General features: G+C 45.3%; 1 protein-coding gene across 2 annotated transcripts; it reads left to right on the top strand.

The window, feature by feature from the left end:
- The first annotated feature begins 628 nt into the window (after positions 1-628).
- On the top strand, positions 629-23725 carry LRRC8C (leucine rich repeat containing 8 VRAC subunit C). Of its 2 annotated transcripts, none has more exons than XM_058030262.1 (3): positions 629-707; positions 15065-15206; positions 17641-23725. In XM_058030262.1, the coding sequence occupies exons 2-3, from the start codon at positions 15069-15071 to the stop codon at positions 19909-19911; spliced, it is 2409 nt and encodes an 802-aa protein (XP_057886245.1). In that variant the 5' UTR covers positions 629-707; positions 15065-15068; the 3' UTR covers positions 19912-23725. The 2 variants fall into 2 exon arrangements, with proteins under 2 accessions (XP_057886245.1, XP_057886246.1); XM_058030263.1 differs by lacking the exon at positions 629-707 and adding an exon at positions 1472-1583.
- Positions 23726-25119: the final 1394 nt, after the last annotated feature.

The raw sequence follows: 25119 nt of genomic DNA, 5'->3' as shown, positions 1-25119 counted from the left end.
AGTTTTCAGACTGCGCTTTTTGAATTGCTGGGCCAGAAGTTTGTGTTTCCAATTGTCACTCTCTGAGACACTATTCCATTGTTAATGCAGTCCCAGGCGCTTTACAGCCTGGTCTCTTTATAGTCGTTCCACGGCCCTGCGTGCTGAGGTCCAGATCCTTCCATCACAATTTGTGCTGTCATTCCCCCGACGCGGCGCGAAGCCGCCCGCCCGCCCGCGCGGGGACGGCGCCTCGCGGCTCCCCCGCCCGCCGCTGCTTCCCACGGCACCGACCGCGCTCCGTGCGGGCCATGGAGCAGCCCCGGCCCGGCCCGTCCGTGCCGCTCCCCCAGCCCCCGCCTCGCCGCTCCTCCGGCGGGGATGCGGCGGGCGCGCCCGGAGGTACCCGCGGCTCCCGGCTCCCGTTACCGGCGGCTCCGGGGCAGCGGGCGGAGCGCGGCCGTCCCTCCCAGCGCCGCCGCCGGGCCCGCGGGGCTGCCGGGCACGGCCCGACCGGCGCCCCCCGGCACCCGCCGCGTGCGTCAGACCGGAGACGTGGCCCCGCGGCCGCGGGGGCGGAGCGGCGGCGGGCGGAGCGCGGCTGCGGGCGGCCTCCCGGCCCGGCCCTGCCCGCCGCACTGAGCCCCGCACCGCGCCGCGGGATGTTCGCGGTGCCGCCCGGCCGCTGCCGCCCGTGATCCCGAGCCGCACGCCCGGCCGAGCACCAGGTAAGCGCTGCCGCGCCCGGCTGCCTCTCCCGGGGCGCTCCGCTGCCCGCGCCGGGGACGGGGCATCGCCACGGGGAGGGGGCCCCGGGGGGCCGCGCGGGAACGGAGCCGCCCCGCCGGGCTCGGCGCTGCGCCCCCGCGGGGAGAAGAGACGGGGCCGGGCCCGGCCCGCGGCAGCCGGGGCCCGCCTTTGCCCGCCGGCGGCACCGGCGGTGCCGCTTCCGAACCGGGGCAGTGCCCGAGGAGCCAAACTTTATCTGGGATCGCCGTGGGCTCCTCTCCCGCGGAGGAGCGGCCGCGGAGCCCCCCACGCCCCATCCATCCCACCGCATCCCCGGCCGGGCGGGGCAGCCCCGGGGGTTCCCGGCACGGCGGCGGCCCGGAGCCAAGCGGGGCTTCCCGGGAGCGGGGCCGCCGAGGGGCTCTGGTGGGAAATGGTCGCCGTGGAGACGGGCGGCTTGGGAAAGCCTTTGGGCAGAAGGGCTCGGGGAAAGCTCGCGGCCTCATTTTCCGCGATAATAAGCCCCAGAGCAGCCCGCATTACGGGGAGGATGCGAGCAGGACGGGGAGGCGGCGGTCCAGCCGCGCCCGCCGGTCCTTTCCCCGGGGGCTGCTCCGGCGTCGATATCTCCGTTTTTGAAGGGATTAAAAAAAAAAAAAAAAAAAAAAGCTCGATTTTATATCGGCTTAAAACCAGCTCTGCCTTGTCGCAGAGTGATGGGCAGTTTTGCCGATTATTCACCAAGTGCAGTTTGTCCAGTTCATTAGAAAGAGTTGACCAAGCAAAATGAGACGCTTATGAAAGACCACTGAATGTATCCTACCTGAATTTCATGAGAGTTAAAGTGTTTAAAAGTAAGGACTTCTATTGCTAAGGTAAGTATGTCAGTTATGGTTTGGCTTTTTAATTATTTCTTTTTTTTTTTTACTTTTGGAGTTAGTACTTCCTGTGACGAGAGATTCAGTATTAGCACCACTGTTTGAAGACAACCACGTAATGTTTGCTCCCACAAAGCACTGTAGGTTTGAATGATGCTGGAAAAGATTGTACAGGCAGAAAAGTGCTTTGCAAGACAGTGGAGAAAAACATGACAACATTGGAAATAAATAAGAATTTAAAAATCTCCCTTCCTAATTCAACCAACTATGCATCTTACCTTCTCCACCCATCACCCCCCTCCTGCCTCCGTGTGTATTAGAACTGCTTTTACTTTTCTTTTTGGTATGATGAAAGCAGTCAAGAGGGTAGCACTCCCCTGGGCTCACTTTTCTTCTGGAAAAACCTGTTTGCTCCTGTGGTGCAGATCAGTGTGGAGAGCTGGGCTGAGCACAGTTCTGAGATGATCCCTAATTTTAACCTGGCCTTGTATTCCTGCTGTCTCACAAGTGCCTGTGTCCCAGGGCTGCCAGCAGGGCACAGCAGCCCGGTGCTGAGCACCTGTGGTTTGTGAATCATTTCCTTTTCCAGCTACTTTCTGAGTTTGCTAAATTTGCGACATCCGTGCTGCTGTTTTCTTCCAGTCTGAATACTTGACAGGCCCTGCTAGAGGTTTTGCCATAGTATAACATTCTGTGTGTTTTGTTTGTTATTATTTACTCTTGTAAGCAGTTTTAGAAATAAGCTTTCGGGTGGAAAGGCTAAAAATCTGTTTGCTTTGTATGCCCAGTATTGGAAAAGGTTAACGGTGGATTCCAGTGAAAAATGAAATCAGAGACTGCTAAATTCTCCTTACAAGCACACACTCAGTGCTTTGTGCTGTCTTGCAATCAGTTCCTGTCGCAGTTGAAGTTGATTTCCTGAGGCAGCCTCATCCCACCTCGGTATCTGGCTTTTGGGGCCCACAGAAGGCGCTGTGACCGGGAGGGGGGGTAGCATCCGGGCTGGGCAGGCCGGAGCCTTGAACAATGCTCAGGTGGCCTCAGGGCCCGAGGGACAGCACAGGGACACCCAGAATAATGGACTGGGTCACGGTGCTGGGAGGAGCAGTTCCCCTGATTGTCCACTGACCTCAGCTGCGACTGCTTGAAGTGGGCCATATTCACGGCCAGAAAGGCACTTCCCAACCCAAGGCTTTCTGAGAGCTGTGGGAAGTAAAAAAAAACAAAAAAAAAACCTCTGTTGCCGTCCAAACAATTCACAATAACAGGAGCTAGAGTTCAATTTTATAGTTTTTTCCTCTTTAAGGAAACCTGGTAGAAAGATGCTGTCCTCATTGTCAGAGTTGTGAAGGGCAGGGGAGGGCTGGCTGTATAGTCAAGAAAACACAGAAAATGAAACAATTGACCTCAGGAAAAAGAAACCTTCTAAATACTTTAAAGCCTTTCTTAATAAGTCAAAGAAGCCATTCTCCTTCCAAAATAATTTGTCAAAGAACTGTTAACAAGTGTTGGATTTCACATGCTCAACACAATGGCAACTGTACTCTCTTCTTCATCCTTGAGCTGTTCACCCATGGATTTTGTGCAAAAAGACTCTGTTGCAGATTCAAGCTATAGTGCAGTGACTTTGTTGGGTTTGTGTTTCTAGGACCTCTTTCTGGTTAGAAAGATACTAGGTTTGATTCAGCCTCTTGGCCACATGTGATTATGTCATTTGTTCCACTGCTTTCATTCATAACACAGGGCAGGCCCTTCTGCCTTCCTATCCCCAGGCAGGCAAAGTGTGTTAGAGCTGTCTTTCAGCTGTCAGACCCTAGGTGAGCTTTCTGTCACTGTATTCATTCTGCATTTCAGTGCCTGGCACATGCAGCTAATCAGACACAGCATAAACTTTACAACTGTGTCATTCAGAGAGTTGTAGGTTTGGACCAGGATGAGAGTTTGTTCAGAATTTTTCCAGTACAGAGTTTCTGTACAGTCCCTTTCCCCCTTGAAGGATTGATTTACAATCTGGTGTTTGATCTGGTCAGATTCTTAAAAGGCAGGATAATGCCATGCCTGTGCTTTGCACATTTCCCACTTGTTTGGGAGAATTCTGCCGTAAGGGTGGCAGGATTCTCCCAAACAAGGATGCCATAAGGATGTATGTTTTTTCTTGGTTTTAAAGTGAAACAAAGGCCCCTCCTGCAGCACAGGATGGCATCGTTCTCCAGGGCAAGTTGCTAATGCGCTGTTATGATGAGTGTATAAAGTTCCACTGAATTTGAACCAGAACATGTAAAAATATTTGGTTCTGTACCACAGTATTAAAAATCCATTTCTCTCTGTCAAAGTAAACTTTTAACTTTTCCATTGACTTCCAGATGAGCAGAATACAGCCTTTTATACTAACTTCTCATCCTGGGTTGACCTACCATGTGCTGAAAATGGAGATGCTAGCTCACATCTCCCTTTGGTGGCAATAGTACATAGTGACTTTCTATTGATGAAATAACCTAAATTCAACAACCCTACAGTAAGACTGCCAGCTGAGAACATTTCCAATTTTATTTACTTATCACTGAGAGGAAGGTGGGAGTTTGGACTAATTGCTTGCTCTGGAGCATGTGGTGAAGCAGAGCACAGGTCAAGCCCTGCCCTGAGCGTGCAGCAGTGTAAGATCCTGATACTTGTGCCATTTACAGCAGAATGCAACAGCTCAGAAGTGCAGGTTGCTGCCAGAGGGTTTGATGCTCTGAGCAGGGACCATTATAGACCACATTTTCCAGCTGATGTGAATGTTTGATGAGCTGTCTCAGGGGTAGGTAGTTTTCACCAGTGTTCACAGACAGTATTCTCGGAAAAGCCCCTTTTTAAGTGTAATGTGACTAAAAAGAGTATTTGCTCTTTGCAGTCATTTAACCATGATGACATAATTTCAAAGACTTGCACACCTGCTGTAGTGTTGTCAGAATCCCCTCTAGCAACTGCTTTTATCTCACAGTTTAGGCTTGGTGGAAACTGCATTTTTTTCTGTTTTATGCAGCAACAGACTTTTTGGTGGAATGAGGTTGCAGCTAATCCCCCTTTGGTGGTCTATGGATGGACACTGTCCTGAAAAGGTCCAGTAGAGAAAATAGTCCTGGTTTTCCAGTTCATGATCTTTAAAAGTCATCCTATGTGAATACCAATTCTGATTCTGTAGTTACTAGTGTATCTCTTTGAGTGGGTGTAGATCACGTGCAATTTATGTGCTTTAATTTATCTATTTTAGTCTTTCTTATTCTTTCAGGGATATGGATGAGACCATAAGTTTATTTTTATTGTCAGGGATTTTTGTAACAAAGGATGATTTGGAGGAAGAAAATCCACCAACTGCTTCAGGCTGAGAATACCTTTATGTTTATCAAGGTGTTTTGGGATCCATGTTTTATGAGACTATCATTAAGTTTTATAAAGTTCTTTTGTGTTGCAGGCAAGTAGGAGCAAAAAAGATTCTTTATTTGAAAAAGTCTCCCAAATAATGAAAAGACGAATTCTTTAATGTTTTTGCTCACTCACTGCATAAAATGTTTTTAACTAACTTGTCAGATGATTGAGCTGTTTAAGACTCAGAATGGACCTTTTGTGCTTCCTGTTCCAATTAGGAATTAATTTTTAATTATATCAGCTGAACATTTTTAAATATGAGCACTTGTATTAGCCTCAGGCGCCTATTTTTTGGATGAGGAATGGCACTGATTTGTGTACTATTGTCTGTTCTGAGACATTTTAACAGCATTGTTTCTGTCTTCATTATCTGAGTATGTTAGATAGTGTTTGTGGAAAACCTGGTATAACTTTGGTTAAAACTTGATGTGATTTTATTGCTTAGATTTGTCTCAATTGTTTAGATTTATTTCAGGGATACGAAAATATCACTTACTGGATTGTTACTTGCTTGCTGCTTTGGTTTGCTGTTAAAAGCTTTTACTCACATTAAAACCATTTTGCAGCTCTGGAAAGAGAGCAGGCATCTTGAGTGATAGCCCTGATAAACAAAGAATGTTACTTCCAGAGCTGAAAAATGGTAAGTATTGCCTTTGAAGTAGTCTTTGACGTGGAAATGTGTGGAGTGTACTTCTCTTTAGATTTGGAGAAATAGCTCAGCAAAGCCAAGGCTCCACACAGGCCCATGTGCTTGGTATGGAAAGAACTCCTGTTGATTTCACTGAGGCTTTATCTGGCAGAATCTTGCATTGAACATTTTTTTGTCTTTAGTCCAACCAAGCTGAAGTCAAAGAGCTGCTGACAATAGGAAGTCTTTTTGGTGTGTAATACATGAAAAAGTGCTGTGACTCAGTTGGAACTAACAACAAGGTTATTGTCTGGGATTCATTGCCAAAGCAGCACTTACTGTATATGTAGGTGGAAATTGCAACATATATTTTGAAATGCAGTTTATTAAAGTCACTTCCTCTTCATATCTTCTTTTTACAACGCTTGTGTCTCCTCTGAGTTCTGGGTTCGGGTCTCTGAGCTTCCAGTGCCACAGCAGATGGTACCCAGAGCAGAGCAGGGGCATTTGCTGCTGCCTCTGAATGCCCCCACGCTCTCTCCTGGCTGTTAGGCGGGAGGGCAGCGGAAACCTGACTGGATGTTTGCAGTGTGGGCCTCAGGAGCTTGGAGGGAAAGGAGTGGGCAAGGTATTCAGCATGTTTCTGGAAGTTACACCCTTTCCAGTTCTCTCCAGCACTAAATCCCCCGTTGGCATCTTGCCCACGGTTGTGGTCCTGCAGAGTTGCAGCTCTGGGGGAGCTCGGTTCTGGCAGCTGACATAAAGGAACACAGCTTTCCAGCTGTTGGATGGGACCTTGCTGGAGTTCAGGTGGCACAGCCTAGCTGTCCCCAGTCAGTGCACCTGAAAATGAAACCCCTTCCCTACTCTGAACAGCTGTCACACAAGGGACACGTGTTTTGTAGAACCACCAAACTATGGGTATTTGAATAATGTCTTCTGTGAACTAATTGTATTTTGTCTGTTCTCCAGATTGGTAAACTAATACCAACTGTGACCTTTAATTTTGGTAATGTGTAGTATGAAATCAAATTCACTTCAGTGCCTTTGTAGGGGAGTTCTGACAATGCTGTCAGTTTGGATTCAGGCATTGCAGAAAACTGAAAAAAGCTATGTTATGATTTTGTAGTACTATTCATTCATATTTCCCACCAAGGGTACTAAAGAAGGTGGATACCTTTCTGTTTTGCAGCTAGAGGTGGTGGCATGGTGGGTTGATGTGGCGTGCACAAGCTGTCCATGTCCATGTCCCACTGGGGGCTCCTGACTCTTTGTTGTTCCTCCAGGTCACATTTCCTCACCAGCTTCAGCCACAAGGACATGGATTTGTTTGAAAATACTGTAAACTCATGGGCTGTTAAAAATAACTGTTTGGATGCAAATGGTTTGTTTTTAATGTCTTTCCAGTTCCTTTACATGGGATTTATGTTTAAGAACCGGCATCATTTGTTTGTACTTCTTACTGCAGAGTGATGCTACTTCTTCCCATGAAAATCTCCATTGCAGTCAGTGGAACAAAATGGAGCCATCATGTTTCAAACAGTGGCAACACAAGCCAGTGTTCAAAGTAGTTTTTCCAGCCAAAAAGTTTATGCCTTTTAAAAAATTATTTTTAAAATTGAATTTTATATTACAGGAAACACCAATGGCAATAAAACCTAGCAGGGAAACTGATCTTCTGAAATGCTGCAAATACAAGAAGTCAGTAGCAGAGGTTTTATTGTATGTTACATGGGAACTGACCAAGCACCTACACTTACCAAAATGCTGGATATTTTGGTCAGTGCAAACATGTAGCAAAATAATTACTAAAACTGAATGTCAGGGTAGATAACACATTATTTCACTGCATGTACAATGTGTGTGAGAATACACAGATAAGAATGGAACATAAACCTCTTGGGAATTAGGAGTTACTAATTCCAGTCCTTATCATCATATTCGCCCCTTTGTCTAATCGTAGTTTCCCTGGCTTGGTGTCTTGTCCCTGCATCTACTTTTAGTCCTGGTTAGGTGATGAAATGAAGCAGGTCCATAATCTGTCATCTGTGGTGCCAGCACGGGCAGTGCCAGGAGCTGTGAGGGGTTTCTGGGCACACGCTGAGACAGGTCAAATTTTGGGGCATGGGTGATCTGAAAAGTTTTAAATACAAAGACCACAATTTTTGTAGGGTTCACATCCAATTTGTTTTCCTAAGCTTGTTTCTAGAATGGTTTCTAGAATGGAACAATTGCTGGCTAGATCTTTGTTCAAATTCTGTGTTAAATTACACAGGTTTTTCCTTACAGTTGTTTTGGGCACCCAGTCCCACCAAAAAATACAAATTTAGCAAAGTTATATTCAGCAGAATATATAACTGATGATAGCACCAAGCCATTTTCACGCCAGGCTGTCTATCAGCTGTCTAGAGGAGATTGTTGCCCTAAGCCCTGGGGCTCTGCACAGACCAGTGATTTTGTTTAAATATCCTCTTTGGGAATACATCACCATCAACCTGACTGCAAAACTCCCTTACTCATGCTTGTTTAACTGTCTTGGTGTGCAGTTCCAAAGCAGGTAAAATAGGAATGCAAAATTCTGCTTCTCAGTGCAGCCTCAGGCCCTGTGCTGAGAAGCACTCCAGCTTAACTTCACCTCCTGGCCCATGGCAGCTGAGGCCAAACAGCACAAAACTCTTGAAAAGTGACTTTATGGTATTTGTGCAGAGTAACAAATGTTTGCAATGAATGATGAGGGGTTTGGAGTGTGCAATGCCTTGTTCTGTGTAAAAACCCTCTGGCCCCTGCACACATGGCCCACAGCCCTTGGGCTCTGCTGAGTCCCTGCTGTCAGGTCACAAGCTTGTTTTGTATTAAATATGAGCTGTGCTCTGTTCCTTTAATGAAGATGGATGTGCAGTAAATCATGTATGGGAACCAACGCAGAGACCTTGCAGCACTATTCCCAAAAGGCATTTCATAATTCACCCTAACATGAAGTATGTTTAAAACAGCCAGGAGAGCAGCACTGGCCTAGCATTTTCTCCTTTCAGTAGATCTCTGATGTGAAAGACCAAGCAGTGCCAGTCTGAATTGGCTCTTGAGGACATCTGAGCTTTGGCCCTTCTGTTATACTCAGCTGGGCTGCAGTTGTGGTCCTGCAGCCTCCAGCCCAAGGTTCCTCATGCCAGAAAGCAAGCTCCTTCCCTAGTGGGGATCAGGGCTGTTCCCCTGCTACCTGGGGCTTGATTAAACTCTGTGCCACTCTTGGAAGGTGGTTATGCTGATCCTGCATCTGAGGAGGATTGGTGGGATGTCAGGGAAATGAGGTAAAATGTCAGCAGGCTAATCATTTAAACATCTTTTCTAGTCAGCTTAAGAATTCCCCCCAACTTTTTGTGCTTCCCAGCTGCCAATATCACTATTTCTTTCTCCTCCAGCTATGTTCCTTTTCCTTTTTCCCTCTGGTGTGTAATTCATACCCTGCCCTTGCCATACCAGCACTTTCTGGATGATAGTTGCCTGTCTGACATCCAGGATGATAGTGCCCCAGTTCTGGTGCACAGCTTTGGCTGTTCCCCCAAAACAAGCAATGGGTGACACTGATTGCTTCAAGGCATGTGATGCGATTGAGTAACTAGTGGAAGGACAGAATGGCCAAGGGCTTGACTTGTAGTGAGTAACACCTGTAGCATGGCAAACACAGCCCTGGCAATGCTGGTCTCCTGCCTGAGCACACGGAGCAGCAGTGACTGCGCTTGTCTGTCCCATGAGGCTCAGCAGGGCACACAGACAGGCTCTTGGGCTTTGCTGGGCGGGGAGGCCATGGCCAGGGCATGGGCTGGCAGCTGTCTGTCACCCATGGGGTGACACCGAGCAGTGCCTAGGGAGGGGTGAGGAGCAGCTCTGGCAGCACAGCACAGACAGGCCAAGGCTGCCTCGTCATGGTGGGGAGCTGCTGGGGCTGTGCCTCAGTGAGGAACTCTGCTGTCAGACCTGCCTGGCTGGGACTAAGGCACAGCCTCCCAGTTACTCGCTTTGTTTTGCTCCCTGTGCTGCTGCTAATTGCCGTGTCTCTACAGGCTGTGCCTTGAGAGCCTGGGTGGGGCAGTGGGAGTGGCACGGACTGGTGTCACTGGTGTCCCTGGTGGTGCGGCTCTCCCAGCAGCGTGACCCTTGAATTCTCCTGAGGGCTGCTCCAAACCATTCCCTGAAATGAATGAAGCGACTCTGTGAGAATCTGCTTAAAAATAGCCAGAGTCACCTAGCGAGAGTGGGGCCTGGGGCCTGGAAGGTGCTGCAAGCCAAAGGCAGCTTTGTTCAGGCTTGTCCCAGAGGGGCTGTTTCCTGTGCATTAATGTTCTTGCTTTGGAAGAGTCTCGCAAGACACAAAGTGAATGCAGCTTAATGAGGGGGCGTGTCATTTCCGTGTCCCCCTGTGTTTGTCCGTCCGGCACGGTGTGTCCTGCCTCTGACTGGGTCCCTTGTGTGCCAGGGCAGGGCAGGGCACAGCACTCGGTGGGCACGAACCGTGCTGAGCCGTGCCGGGCAGCTCACAGCTCACAGTGCCGACCTGCAGCACTAAGGCAGCGCCAGGGCTTGTCCCCAGGGCTTGTCCTCCATGCTGTGACAGTGAGCTGTGCCAGCCGGGGCACTGCGGTCCCTTGGGCTGCTGGGGCTGGTTGGTGGCAGTGGGGCTGGCTGGTGGCAGTGGGGCTGGTGGCAGTGGGGCTGGCTGGTGGCAGTGGGGCTGGTTGGTGGCAGCCAGGCTGGCTGGTGGCAGTGGGGCTGGTGGCAGTGGGGCTGGTTGGTGGCAGCAGGGCTGGTTGGTGGCAGCAGGGCTGGTTGGTGGCAGTGGGGCTGCTTGGTGGCAGTCAGGCCCCCAGAGCCCCCGTGGGCAGGAGGTTCGTGCATTGATTTCCTTTCACTCTGCAGCGGACACCACGTGGATTGCCCGGTGCCCCGGTTTTCTCTTTGGCAAGAGCCATCCTTACTCCCAAACTGTCCTCACTGCTTTCCTGTATTCCCTCAGATATAAACCAACTGCTGAGAGGCTGGTTTGCTCCACGCTGCAGCGCTTCACAATCAGCCTTTGATTCAGTCTGTTGGTTTATTAAGTCCAATTTGGTTCCAATACTTTTGTCTGTGACTTGGATCTATTTGTTCTCCTTGGCTCTTTTAGGTCACATCAATTTGTTGTGTCTTGCCCCCAGTGTCCTGTGCATTAGCTGATTCCTGTAGTTGGGTTTTCTGATAGAGTAGGTATCACACTTGTGCCTGGATTCAGGTATTTAATCTTATTATGACATATTCATTTTCACTCGCCAAGTTTTCTACATTTCTTAAAAATTTTAAAATAAGAATCACTACTGATTTATCTCCCAGTGTTCTGTTTTTTTTTCCTTTTGTTTGTTTTGGGATTTTTGTTACTTTTTTCTTCCTGTTTGGTTTTTATTATTATTATTTTTATTTAATCTGGTGAACCCACAGCTCTGTTCTACAGCACTGCTTAACTGTTTTTTAATCCAAGTTCCTTTTTTATTTCCTTCTGGTAGCTGAATAGCAGATGATTTATCTCATGTACCATTTTATTTTCTCTAGGGTCTGAGGATTGTTTAAAATGCAAGAGAAAAAAAAGAACATATTCTGGTTTTAATTGAAAAGAATTTCCAATATCTAGAGCTCTAGTATTTACTAAAGTAGGTTAGAATAATACTTTTTGATAAGTCAGATGCCACATATCAGCTACAATGTACAGTGCAATTAAATAATATGTTGAATGTGAGTGAACACAAATTAGTAATGCAGTCTTAGTCTGAAATGTTCAACCAGCTGAAATGTTGAACTCCTTGTCTTTTATCTCCTTGTTACAAGGAGAGATAAGAAACTTCAGTGCATGATGTGCTGTCCCAGAGTAAATGGTGTGCTGTGACTTGGGCTGCAGTGTGACTTTTTAGCATCCCTTGATTTGTTCAAATTGATGGTTGACTAAATCCTTTTATTTTGTGCAGACCTGGTTTGTGTGTGATTATAAAGGAGTCTGGCAGTGGTGCACCTTTGGGTGTAGCAGTGGGAAAGAGCTGGGCTTTGGACATGGCCAGGAGGGATTTTCAGGATTGCTGTGTGCCAGGGGGACCTGCTGTGTCTTCTCTGAGGTCTGAGTTGCTGCTGATAGTTGTCCTTTCCATCCCTGGAGAAGCCAGAATGAAAAAAAAAAAAAAGCTAGAGGGAAGTGGGAGACAAATGAAAAGTGACTTGGTGTCATTTTGTTCTGCGTGCAGATGTCAGCAGTGCTGGTTAGCCTAGGCTGCTCTGCAATTCTTTCCAGCATTTTCCTTGATTCTTAATACAGCAAGGGGAGAAGCAATAGGGTTCCTCCAGTGAGTGTTGGAAAATGGTTTTCCTACTTCGTCACGTTCAAGTGCCATTTAAAGTTTCTGCAAATATCTTTTTTCCCCAAAGCTAAAAAATCATCTGTCAGTAGACGTTGTTGGTTTTTTTACTGTTATTTTATGTGCAGTACTACTATCATCATTCAGTGATGTTTGTTTTCTTTTTTTAGCCGTAAAGGAAAACATTAGTGGCAGACAGAGTTTGATGCTGGTGCTGGACATCACCTTCCACCCCCAGAGATGGTTTTCTAGGGGGCCTTTGTGTGTGCAGCTCTGCCTCTGCTTGGCCCATTAATGGGGGTAAAGGATGTGCACTCTGCTAATGAGGAGTCATGCTATGCAAACAACAGCCTCTGAAGGGAACAAGGGATCAGGGCAGCATGTGCTTGTGGTATCAGAACCTATCTGCCTTCATCTAAATTCCCCACACATCACTTAGGAGAAATAAAGCAAATATATGATACAACAAAGAGCCCTAAAAAGACATAGTGAAACCTATAAAAAACAACAGCCAAAGGATTTTTTGGTCTGAAAGCTGTCCCTGCACAGTAATTTGCAAGATAGTTTCCAGTCCCATCTGCTGTCAGGCACTGCCCTGATTCAGTGCTGATTCAGTTCACCTTTCATAACACCGTGGCTCAGACCCACAGTTGCTTGGGTGTCTAACCAGTGACTCCTGGGTCTCCCCACATTTCTGTGCATGTGAGCACTTGTGTTTTGTCAAGAATCTCCACTGCAGGAAACATAATTCTGTCTTTACCTGACATTCAAATTGTTTATCCTTTTGAAAAAAACACCTTACAAATAGGATTTCTAGGGGCTGTGCCATCAGAATATGAAAAAGCACTCCTGAGCCATTATTGCAGGGCTGGGAAGAAAATGTGGTGGTTTTAAAGCAATCTGTTGATAGGTATTCTTGGGTGTATTGATGGCATTCCACTCAGCCAGCCAGCTGGCCTCAAAACTGAGCCAACAGTAGTATATGTGTTACAAAACTTTGAGCAGGGCTGTTGCATGGCAACTGCTTAGCTAACATTTGTATTAGTGGATTCCTTTGAGAATTTTCGAAGTTTTTCAGTGCTTGATTGAAAAAAAAAAAAAAGGCAAGCTTACCAGCAGCTACTCAAGTCACCTGCATTTTATGTGGAAATGAAAAAGAGAGGGGTAATTCCTTACCAATGGCAGTGAAATGCATATGGAATGGAAGACAGATTGTGTATGATGTTCTTCAGCTCCACTGGGAGCTGCCAGCAGCTGAAAGAGTGCTGGGCATGTACTTAAAGCTATGTGGGGCACTTCTAATTGATGAGATCCACTTTTGCCACCAGTGTTTATAGACAACAGTGAAAGGCAACAAAGGTCTGTCCCAGCAGCCATGCCAGCTTTTCTCTGCTGGAGAAGTATATCTTCCCTTAAATGCCTGCTAACATTTGCAAGACAAGCACACAAAAAGCAGAGTTGTGGTCCCTGGCTGCCTGCCATTTGATAACAAATGCTGCATTCCTCTTCCAGCACTGCAGCAGTTCAGGCCTGTTCAAGGGTGCTGCCAAGCCTCTGACCTGGCTGTGTGGTGTCAGGCTTGCATTGCCATCCTTTTCACTGATGGTCTGTTAATTGGAAAGTGGTATGGAGGATAGCCTGCCTTCATCTTGGGGATTGCCAGTTGTGCAAGAGGTGTGTGTGGGTGTCACCTGGCATTGCAGCCTGCGTCCTGGGGACAGACTTTAGAAGGACAGGAATCTGAGAGGGGATTCTCCTGTCTGGCCAAGTAGTGCTTAAAGCAACATAGAAGGGTTGCAAGAGGAGAGGGGTGCAAGAAACAAAAGTTTTTATGCTACTCAGCTGCAAAGCCCCAGCCTAACTACGACCACAAGTTCCTTTTACAGACTTCACCTTATGCCTTTGGGGACTGCAGTACCTCCTGAGGACCCGAGGGGCAGGCAGAGACAGAGCAGTCCCTGAGAAGGTGCCAAAGGGAACATCCTTCCACATGTGTATGGCCAGTTAGTGGGGGTCAGTTCTAAATCCTTAGGATGGCTGTACCCTTGCAATGATTGCAGCCATTAGGGCTTGAAGCATTCCCTTCCTGTTCCCTGGCTCTGAATGAGCTGAATCCAATAAGTTCCTGAGCAGCCTCTCAGCAAGTATGTGCTTATCACTAAGCCTGCACAGAAATGGACGTCACCAAACCCACATTAATGGGTCCCAGTGTGCTGCTGAATCAGGATTATAGACTTCCAGTGTTACTGTGATATGAACTGATTGTGATGAGCATTTATGATGTTAGTTAATGGACAAATTTCGTTAATTGCCCTTGGGAGTATTTTTGTTACATTCCCATCTGAATTTATCTTTCCACTGTAACTTACTAAGGAGTTTCAGTACTGGTTTGATCTCAGGGATTCAGTTACACAGTATGCTGTAGGCTTTAGTATCGGTTGCTTTGCCTGTACATGCTCGTGTGTTAGCTGATTTTTCAGAGGACATGATGTTGTAAGCCTGTACATCTGAGGTGAAGATAAAGCCCTTGATCTGGCTGTAGTTTTGGTTACCTAAACCACTTTAGGAGCTTGCATTCAAAACATAGTAGATTTAAAATTGCAGTGAGTATGCACAAAAATATTTCAAAGCATTCCTGAAACCACTATGAATAAAATGGAAGTGAGTGAAACTTGACAGCTAAAAAGGTGTGTGAAGTTTGAATGCAGGACAAGCATTTCAGCCAGACCTTTGAGATCACGGCTAATGTGTGTGATGCTGAACACCTCTGTCTACAGAATGGGCTGATTTTCAAGGATGCAGAAGGCCTCACTGACCCATTAGAGATGGCTGGAGTCAACAGGGAGAGGGATTTGCCTGCCTGCATGGATGGCATTGCAGGCTCTCCCTTCCTCCCTTCCAGGAGCTGTGTAGTGGCAGCACGAGCATCCCTCTTCTGAGGTGGGGTGTCAGTAGCTGGGAGCTTCTGTGCCACCTTTGGGGGTTCCATTTTCAGAGGAGGCTCTTCCACTTGCTCTCACAGGGTGAGGGCTGTGATGTGCAGGGGCTGAGCTGGCCGTGCTGTTTTGCAGGAGGATGATTCCCGTGACCGAGTTCCGGCAGTTCTCGGAGCAGCAGCCGGCGTTCCGCGTGCTGAAGCCCTGGTGGGATGTGTTCACCGACTACCTCTCGGTGGCCATGCTGATGATCGGCGTCTTCGGCTGCACCTTGCAGGTGAGCACAGGCACAGACTCCTGCCTGCTCCTGGGCTGCTGAAGGAACACCGCAAACGAGTAAGGGCCTCGGAAGGATGCTGTCCCATCTTGTTTTATCTCTTGGGCTCACCGTGAACAAAGCAAAAATGTGCTGGTCCCAGGATTAAAGCTGTTTAAGTAGCAACATCAAATAACACAGACCAGACTTTTAGCAGCTGTGAATCAGCAGACTTGCATAGAGTCAATGGAACTGTGCCAGCTAAGATAAGAGCTGTTGGTTTGGCTGGTGTCTGCATCACTGTTTTCACCTCAGTTTGGCATAACAAAACAGATTATCAACTTCAGTTCTTTTTTGTTACCATTTTTGCTGTTTGAAAGTTTAAAAAATGGAATTCTGTAATTCCTGTTTTTCTTTATTTGGCAGACGTTAACATTATTTCTGTCATTATGCTTTTAAGAGATTTGAAATTAATGTGCTGATTTTATTAACGGCACCCATGGCTAATATTATGTCTCTTCCATTCCAAAATGTCTCTGAGGATGCATACGCATAAACAATTGACATTACTGTCAGTCACTGTTAGTTACATTTTGCTGATGAGCCAAAAGCAGAAAAGAAATGAAAAATACTGTTTGGGATGACTCTACAAAAATATAAAGTTACAGTACTGGTTCAAGCATGGATCTCACATTTCTTGGCATGACTTTGAAATGGAGCTAAAGGGACACACTGACAGAGCTCTTATTTCAGAGGAATTTGCTCACTTACACGGCCTAAGATTTAGATACATTATGTCCCAAATTTCACAGGAAATCCACTGTAGTTTTGCCTGTATTCTCCATTCTCAACTATTTTTAATTGATACAACATTCATGTTTAAAAATCTCTTTATATAGCTAAATTTTCCATTAGTAGATGCTTGCTTAACCACACAAAGTAAATCATCTGTTTTATCAGTTACCTGTTTAAGTTTACCTGCTTGATTGGAGAAAGCACACTGGAAAATAGTGTTTGGAAAGACTGAAATAATAGACAAATGGTTTGTTATTCCAACTTATTGTGAGATACATAAATCCAGGATGTAACTGCGGGTGTATATCACAACAGCAGACCCTTTACAGACATAAATTAACTACAGAAGTTTTTGATGTGTTTGAAGTTTTTGTTGTGGCACTGATACTGTTAAAAACCATGTGTGGTCTTATCTCAGCATCTCCCTACACCAGGGTGGATCATCAAGGATCATCTGATTTTGGTAGCTCTCATTGGATACCTTATGTTTAGTGCTTTCAACAGCCATGATGTCAAAGAGTACATCTGCACTGCACATATGTTCTTAGTTTGGGCTAATCACAAGTGGTCATTCAGGGCAAGTAAGAGAGCTCCTTGGTTTATCACATGGATTGGCATTTTAGTTCAGACCTGTAGGGACCCTTGCATTGAACTCAGAAGTGTTATCCCAAATTAAACCAAAGGTGATTGGTCCCTAGAGGCACTTTGACCTCAGTTTGTCAGCATGGATGACCATCCCAGATTAAGAAAACTTCTTTAGTTTTTTTTATAGACAGACTCAAGAACAGAGCTAGATCATTTCCCCCAGGTGTGTAGTCCATCCTACAGAAGCCCCTCATAGACAGGGACTTTGGACAAGGGCATGTAGTGATAGGACAGGGAGTAAGAGCTTTTAGCTGAAAGAGGGTAGGTTTAGATTAGCTATTAGGAAGAAATTCTGCACTGTGAGGATGTTGAGGCAGTGTAACAGGTTGAAGTTCCCAGAGAAATTGTGGATGCCCTATCCCTGGAATAGTAGATTATCTTTAAGGTCCCTTCCAACCCAGATCATTTTATGATTCTATGAGGACTCTATGTGTATGTGTGAGAAACTAAATAAAATTTATGTCCTTTCACACACAAATGCCATCAAAGAAATGTCCTTATCTGTCTTTATTAAGACTGAAGATTAATAATGTCCCTGCATAGATAAGGTCACATTAGCCCTTTGTCAGCAGTTTTTGGTGTGGTAAGACATCACAGTGTGAGAGTGTAGCCACATGAATGCAGTTGTGCTGCTGTCAAGCCTAAGCTATCTCTGAACATCATGTAGCCAGGATGAATACACCTGGCAGTAACAGTCTGTCTCTGGGGAGAGCAGAGCAGGAGATCCCTGGTCTTTTCTGGAAGCATTCCCCACATTTCTCCTTTTTCTGGATTGTGTCAATGCGCTCTTATTCAAATTATGGAAAGCTAGCTGTAGATGGAAAGGGGTGGCCTAGTTCTTGGCATGCAGAACAAGAGTCTTGTTGAGAATAATAATAGTGCAGCCTGTGGGGACAAGTAGCAGGCTGTGTGGAGGAATGCCTGGCAGCTGGAGGTGCTCCAAGGACAGCTACCCATTGGTGCTGCCACCATTGTTTGTACATCAGTTCAAAAGATATCTTTTTGTGTGTTCCAGGTCATGCAAGACAAGATAATATGCCTTCCAAAGCGCGTCCAGCCTTGCCAGAACCAATCTAACAGTTCAAATGTGCTTAGCACAATGCCAGACACCACCCCCCTTCCCCCACCGAGGCCATCCACCCCTCCAGCTACAGTTGAAATGAAGGGACTCAAGACTGACTTGGACCTTCAGCAATACAGCTTTATAAATCAGGTGTGCTATGAACGGGCTCTGCACTGGTATGCCAAGTACTTCCCTTACCTTGTCCTTATACACACACTGGTCTTCATGCTGTGTAGTAACTTTTGGTTCAAATTCCCTGGATCCAGCTCCAAAATTGAACACTTCATTTCAATACTTGGGAAATGTTTTGATTCTCCCTGGACAACGAGAGCTTTATCTGAAGTGTCAGGGGAAGACTCTGAAGAGAAGGATAACAGGAAGAACAACATTAACAAGTCTAATACTACTCAGCCAAGCACTGAAGGCACTTTGGTCAAGACGCAGTCTTTAAAATCAATCCCTGAGAAGTTAGTTGTGGATAAGGGAACACCTGGGGCATTAGATAAAAAAGAAGGTGAACAGGCCAAAGCACTGTTTGAAAAGGTGAAGAAATTTCGACTGCATGTTGAGGAGGGTGATATACTCTATGTCATGTACGTTCGCCAGACTGTACTTAAGGTAATTAAATTCCTTATTATTATTGCTTACAACACAGCACTTGTCTCAGAAGTTAATTTTACAGTAGTCTGTAATGTTGATATTGAAGACATGACAGGATACAAGAACTTTTGCTGTAATCACACGATGGCACATCTGTTCTCTAAACTTTCTTACTGCTACCTGTGCTTTGTAAGCATCTATGGCCTGACATGCCTTTATACACTGTACTGGTTGTTCTACCGTTCCCTGAAGGAATATTCGTTTGAGTACGTCCGGCAGGAGACGGGAATCGACGACATCCCCGATGTCAAGAACGACTTTGCCTTCATGCTTCATATGATCGATCAGTACGATCCTCTCTACTCCAAGCGCTTTGCTGTCTTCCTGTCCGAAGTCAGTGAAAATAAGCTGAAGCAGCTGAACCTAAACAATGAGTGGACTGCAGATAAACTGCGACAGAGGCTGCAGACAAACTCCCACAGCCATTTGGAGCTGCAGCTTTTCATGCTTTCTGGACTACCAGACACAGTGTTTGAAATTACTGAGCTGCAGTCTTTAAAACTTGAAATAATTAATAATGTAATGATACCAGCAACCATTGCACAGTTGGACAATCTCCAGGAGCTCTCATTGCACCAGTGCTCTGTGAAGATCCACAGTGCTGCCTTGGCTTTTCTGAAGGAGAATCTCAAGATCTTGAGCGTCAAGTTTGATGACATCAGAGAACTTCCACATTGGATGTATGGCCTCAGAAATTTGGAAGAACTCTATTTAATTGGTTCCCTAAGTCATGATATTTCTAAAAACATTACACTGGAGTCTTTTCGGGAACTTAAAAGCCTAAAAGTTCTACACATAAAAAGTAATTTGTCCAAAATCCCGCAATCTGCAGTTGATGTTTCAAGTCACCTGCAGAAATTGTGTATCCATAATGATGGCACTAAGTTAGTGATGCTCAACAACCTGAAGAAAATGGTCAACCTGACACAGCTGGAATTGGTTCATTGTGATTTAGAGCGCATACCTCATGCAGTCTTCAGCCTTCTCAGTCTTCAGGAATTGGATCTAAAGGAAAACAACCTCAAATCCATTGAAGAAATAGTAAGTTTTCAACATCTGCGAAAGCTGACCATTCTAAAGCTGTGGTACAACAGTATAACGTACATCCCAGAGCATATAAAGAAACTCACCAGTCTGGAGCGGCTTTCCTTCAGCCATAACAAAATAGAGGTTCTTCCGTCCCACCTGTTCCTATGCAACAAAATCAGATACTTGGATTTGTCTTACAATGACATTCGCTTTATCCCACCTGAAATAGGAGTTCTTCAGAGTTTACAGTACTTTTCCATTACTTGCAACAAAGTGGAGAGTGTGCCAGACGAACTGTACTTTTGCAAAAAACTTAAGACTCTGAAAATTGGGAAAAATAACTTGTCAGTCCTTTCACCTAAAATTGGTAATTTGACATTGCTCTCCTACTTGGATATTAAAGGCAATCACTTTGAAATCCTCCCGCCTGAGCTCGGTGAGTGTAGAGCTCTGAAGAGGACTGGTTTCACTGTAGAGGACAACTTGTTTGAAACTTTGCCTTCTGATGTCAGGGAGCAAATGAAAGCTGAATAACTTCTTCTTGCTCAGTTTTACAGAAATAACACTTCTACCAAAAACGCTCTAGAGAATGCATACTCTGATTATGCATTTAATTTGTCATTATTTTTTTCTTTTTCAAATCCTTTCTGTACAAACAAATTTGGAGTAAGGAGTACGTATATTTTTAAATAAAATTTTCTCATATTTTTTCACTGTTTTAAGATATTTTTAGTTTGTTTGCCCTGAGAACAAGGGCATCTGTAACTTAATTTTTACTGGTAAAAGTAAATGATTTTGTCTGTTTTTCTTTCCATTTCCTAATCCCACCAGGGAAACTGTGTTTAAGATGTATGCTTTGGGTTGCATAGTTTGTAAGAGATTATTATATTGTCTTCCTAGTTATTGTTAATCCCTTAGGACATGGTCTTCAACAGGTGGTGCTGCAGGTGTTGAATGCCTTTGTTTCCTCTTTTCTTCAGTGGCAGTAGAAGGTGTTCAACATCTAACAAGATCAAACCTAGGCTGACAATCCCTTTTTACTTACAACAGGGTTTTCTCAGATGGTCACAGCAAGTGGAAAAGGCTCTTTATGTATTTTAACGGGTGAGAGGGAGCATGCAGAACTCCTTCAGGGCCTGTTGGCCATTCACACAGTGCACTGAGCAGGAGGCACTCACTGTGATTTCCTCTTTGGTGCAGGAAGAGTAAGGTCATAGTTCACAGTGGAATCGGGACCAAAGTGACTCATGTAAGGGTTTTCCTAACAGTGCAAAGGGATGTGGCTGCCCATTTCCTACTAACTTGAGTGGAACGGGTGCAATGAACTCACTATCTTGGAAGTGTCAACTCAGCAAGATGAAATGCTGTCTTGAAAAACCCCATCCTCCCTTAAACACCAGTGCTGCAAGAGAGAAAGTGCCCTCTGCCCCCTCAGCCCACTTCCCCCCAAATTGCTTGGCACCTTCTGGGAATGGGATCCAGAAACAGTGCAATCAAAGCTTCTGACAGGGAAATAGCCTCTAATATGCTCCTTGATTTAGCCTGGGTAGCATAAAACCTAGCTCAGCACAGGAACATTTGCAGATTTGCAAAAATGAGATTAAATGAATACATTAATTTCTCACAAGTCTCAGCCTACCCAGCATATCCAAGGACAGTGTTGAAGGCTATGTTTTCATCTCCCTAAGAGTAACTAAATTGGAAATTGTACAGTTGGAAGTTTGCTTTGTAAAATAATGTAATCTCCGATGTGCATCATGTTGGGAACTTTATCCTCTGAAGCCATGTTCAGCTGTTTATTTAATCCAGCCATTTGATTTCTTTTAGTCAGGTTTTAAAGAGCTGTGCTGCTCACAAGCTAATATAAGCTAATCAAAAGTAGTAAAATATTTTGCTGGGAGGAGATCTCTGCATCGTATCCAACAACACATATTTGAGTCAGATGCAGGCACTCAATAAATGTTTTGCAAGAATATCTGGGAATAAATCCTTATTTCACTAGGAGGCAATACTGTTCATAAATTGCAGAGGTTAAATTGCAGCTTGTTCAAATTTATGTAAAATATTTGACAGTTGTCAGATTGGTTGCTCTTAAATGTTTTCTAACTGCCATTGTGTGTCTTGAGCTACAGTTAGTCTGAGATCTTGAACTTGGTACAAAAGCATACAGTTGGTTTAAGAGTATGACTTACAAAGGTGGTGAGACAAACTACAATGAGACCTTCCTCATTAATCCAGGGTGTGCTATGCAATTTGGCGTGAGCTTGCCACAGTACCAGGTCAGACTTATTTTTTGCGCTTGGCTGTGTTCTGGAGAAGATCCAGATTAATCAAAAATGGGTCAGGCGTGAAGGAATCAAATCAAGCTTTTTAAAAGGGGTTTGATTTAGTTCTATTTAAGACTTGTAATTGATGTAGCTATTGTAAGAGCTACCCTTACTTGTGTGTGGAATGCACTTACTGGAACAGTTTGGCAGTATATATATTCTAAATATATTTCACTATGATGTTATTTGAGGAAGAGAAACATTTCATTGGTCATATTAACCTAATTATGTAAACCAAAGTGCTGTTGTCCCTGATGAATGTAAACTGTTTGAAATGTCCAGGTAATTGGTGGAGCTGTATAGTTCTCTTAGTTAGATTTTAAATACGGGATTACATTTAAAGTATTTTCAAAAGTCTTTATACTCCTTGATGTAGCATTTTAAACCCCTAATTTATTTTGTGTGTAATATTGTTTCATGTGTAGTTTGTGGTCTTGTTTCTGAATGGAAGTTATGCACATCTCATAACTGAAGGTTGGAGACATGTTCTATGCCATTTTTGTAAATACATCACTTAGGGGATGTGGGGTTTTCTTTGTAACTGATTATATTTATACCAGTGCAACCCCTCATGTGGACACAGTTACAGAGTATAAAGTGCCTTGTGCTGGCATATCTTTATTCAATGTGCAAGGAATAAACTATACCAGTCTAAGCACTTTGACACTAATAACTGTATCTTCTCCAAGGGTTTGGTCAGCTGAGACAACATCCTCAGTCTGACAGCTCACTGTCACCAAAAAGGGGCAGCTTCCTCCTCCTCCTCCCCTGCTCCCTGTTCCTGCCAACACCTTCCAGCTGCTTCTCATGTACCTTTACAGGTCTGGTGCTGGTCCGATCCCTCCACAGGATAAATGAGCTTTTTAAGCCAGCAGAAAACTATGCCAGTCTAAAAAAGGGACTCATTTTCTGCTGGATCAGCTCTCTAAAGGATTGGATGGGCACTGGGATGGGAGTAACAAGGGGACAGGACTCTCAGCTGAGGTCTGTACAAGAAGTCAGGGCAAGTCCCTTTGGAGATGCTGGGTCAGTTCATCATCTTGCCAAGCCATGTGCTTGGAGAACTGTGCTGTTTTATGTATAGTAGGGTGAGGCAGCTTGGCTTTTGTGAGTAGACAACCCTCAGGCTCGCAGTGGATGATAAAATATCACATTACTGTTAATTTCGTAATGAAACAAACTCAGGTAGCTGCACTGTTGACTTTTCTAAACCTCTTACTGTCTGTTCTGGGGTGTATTTTCCAAACCCATATTACAGTAACTTAGGAATGAGTCAGCTGAGGGAAGATTGTTCCCTAATTGTCTATAACATCCAGGAAAATATGTAAAAGTGCCATATTTACTCAGTGAATCATGTACTGCTCATATGTATATTCACGTGCAATTCATACTAGACTTTCTGTGACCAATAGTATTTGACTTAGAGTGGATGGACATTTTGTGGACAATACTTCAGCATGGTTTATATATATACAAGGAGTTTCTATAACTACTTATATTAATCAGGTGCCTAACAAGTATGACAGCTCCAGAATTTAAGCAAGGCATTTTTCCATTATTGTTCAAAAATAATAAAAATCTTCCTTGGTAACAGAATTAGAGATGACAAAGATTGCATCAAAAATAAGAAGACAACCTTCATAGCACATTGAGCCTGACAAGCAAATCTACTTTGTGATCAAAATCTGGAGATGTTAATCTCCCCCTTTGTCAAAATTAGAATGGATATTTGTGCTGACCTCGTGCATCCAGCCAGCCCAACAACTTTTGCAAATTCTGATTGGAAAATGCCTGCTCCAAGTCTTATATCACTTTTCTGGCACGTCAGTAATTCAAGTGCTTAAGTGGTGACAAGTCCTGCAGGAATGCCAAGAAAAAACTTTGAAATTTGACCAAATGGACAAACTTAATTCTGTAGCAAGAATCTTAATATCATAATAGACCTGCATAGTGTTACATTGCAATATAGTACACCCAGAAAAAACAGAAATAAAATGCTCTTTTGTAATAATGACCATTGTCAGACTGCAATGTGATTATTTGTTTGGGAAGCACGTTGTTTCTGGGTTACCTAAAGATCAAACCATCTTTTGGGTTTGGTCCCTTGGGAGGGAAATCAAGAAAATATGCTTAAAAAAACATCGTTATCCTTGACAGGATTTACAGCTGCATGGTCTCCATTCCTGTGCACCTCCTTCCACTGCTTGACTCCAGCAGCCAGCAAAATGGCCAGGAAAAAAACCATTCCTGCTGGAGCAACTCCCCCACTCTGGTTTCTGTGCTCTGCCAGGGCTTGGGGGTATTTTGGGAGCCCTGCCAGCCCACAGCCAGGGTGGAAGGGCTGCTTCCTCCCCCCTGTCATGTGCCTGTGCTGCCAGGGAGATGGTGCCGTCAGTCCTTGCATCTGACACACTCCCCTATAAATCTGAGGAGATTTGGACATTGCTCCAAAGGCAGTTGGGCTGCCTGCATTTGGTATAGGATGTTTTCCTCATTTCAGTTTTTTTAAGTTGTAAGGAATAATGTGTTTCAGTTTTGGTGTTTCATACCAAGACAGCACTGTCCTGCCAAGATAGAGCAGGAATTACTTTCTCTCTGGTGCTTGTGGTCCCAGTGGAGGGAGGAGAGTGGCAAACACAGCAGCCTGAGTTGGCTTTGCCTTTGGGTGAGCCCTGGCAGGGGGCTGGCATGGGGACGTGCTGCCCCTGCAGTGGCACACAGGCAGAGGCTGGGAATGCTGCAGGAGTATGGATACAGGAGGGGGTCTGACAAGAGGGTGAGGATGGGCCCCTCAGTGTCTTCCCTGCTGGGGCAGGGGCTGGGCAGGGCCCTGGGTGTCCCACCAGCAGGGCAGCTCAGCACAGCAGCTCTCTGCAGGCCCACCTCCACCCATGGATGCCTGGCACACCAGGCTCAGCTCCTGATTTCCCATCACCGTGCCCTTCTCTGTTACACTGGATGCAGAGCACCTGAGGGACAGATCTGGGCTGGACCTGCCCTGTTCCCACTGGGATTGAGAACTTTGGTGTGTCATAGGGGAACATGAGATTGGCAGACGTGCAGTGAATGGCAATGGCCCCAGAGCTTCCACATAAGGAAGGAGCTTCCACATAAGGAAGCCCAGAGCAGCATGAGGACCTCACTCTGGTCCTCTGGCCCCAGGCACACGTTTAAAGGAGCTTGTGCTGGCAGGGAAGTTGTTTTTTAAAATACAATACTGTCAAAGAGTGAATTAATCATGAGCAGTGGGGTTTGATGGCTTTTGGTGAGGGCTAGGTTCCCAGGTACCACCATGGGGAGCACTGGCAAGGTGTGTGATCCCAGGGGTGGAGTAACACACCTGCATTACAGGCACTCTTGAACCATTCTACTAAGAATGATTTTATCAGTCCATCCTCTCCCCTGCTGCCAAGCT

The sequence above is a fragment of the Melospiza georgiana genome, chromosome 9 (assembly GCF_028018845.1).
Source record: "Melospiza georgiana isolate bMelGeo1 chromosome 9, bMelGeo1.pri, whole genome shotgun sequence".
NCBI lineage: Eukaryota > Metazoa > Chordata > Aves > Passeriformes > Passerellidae > Melospiza > Melospiza georgiana.
The sequence above is the reverse complement of the archived record's forward strand: the minus strand, read 5'-3'. Positions and strand labels throughout refer to the sequence as shown.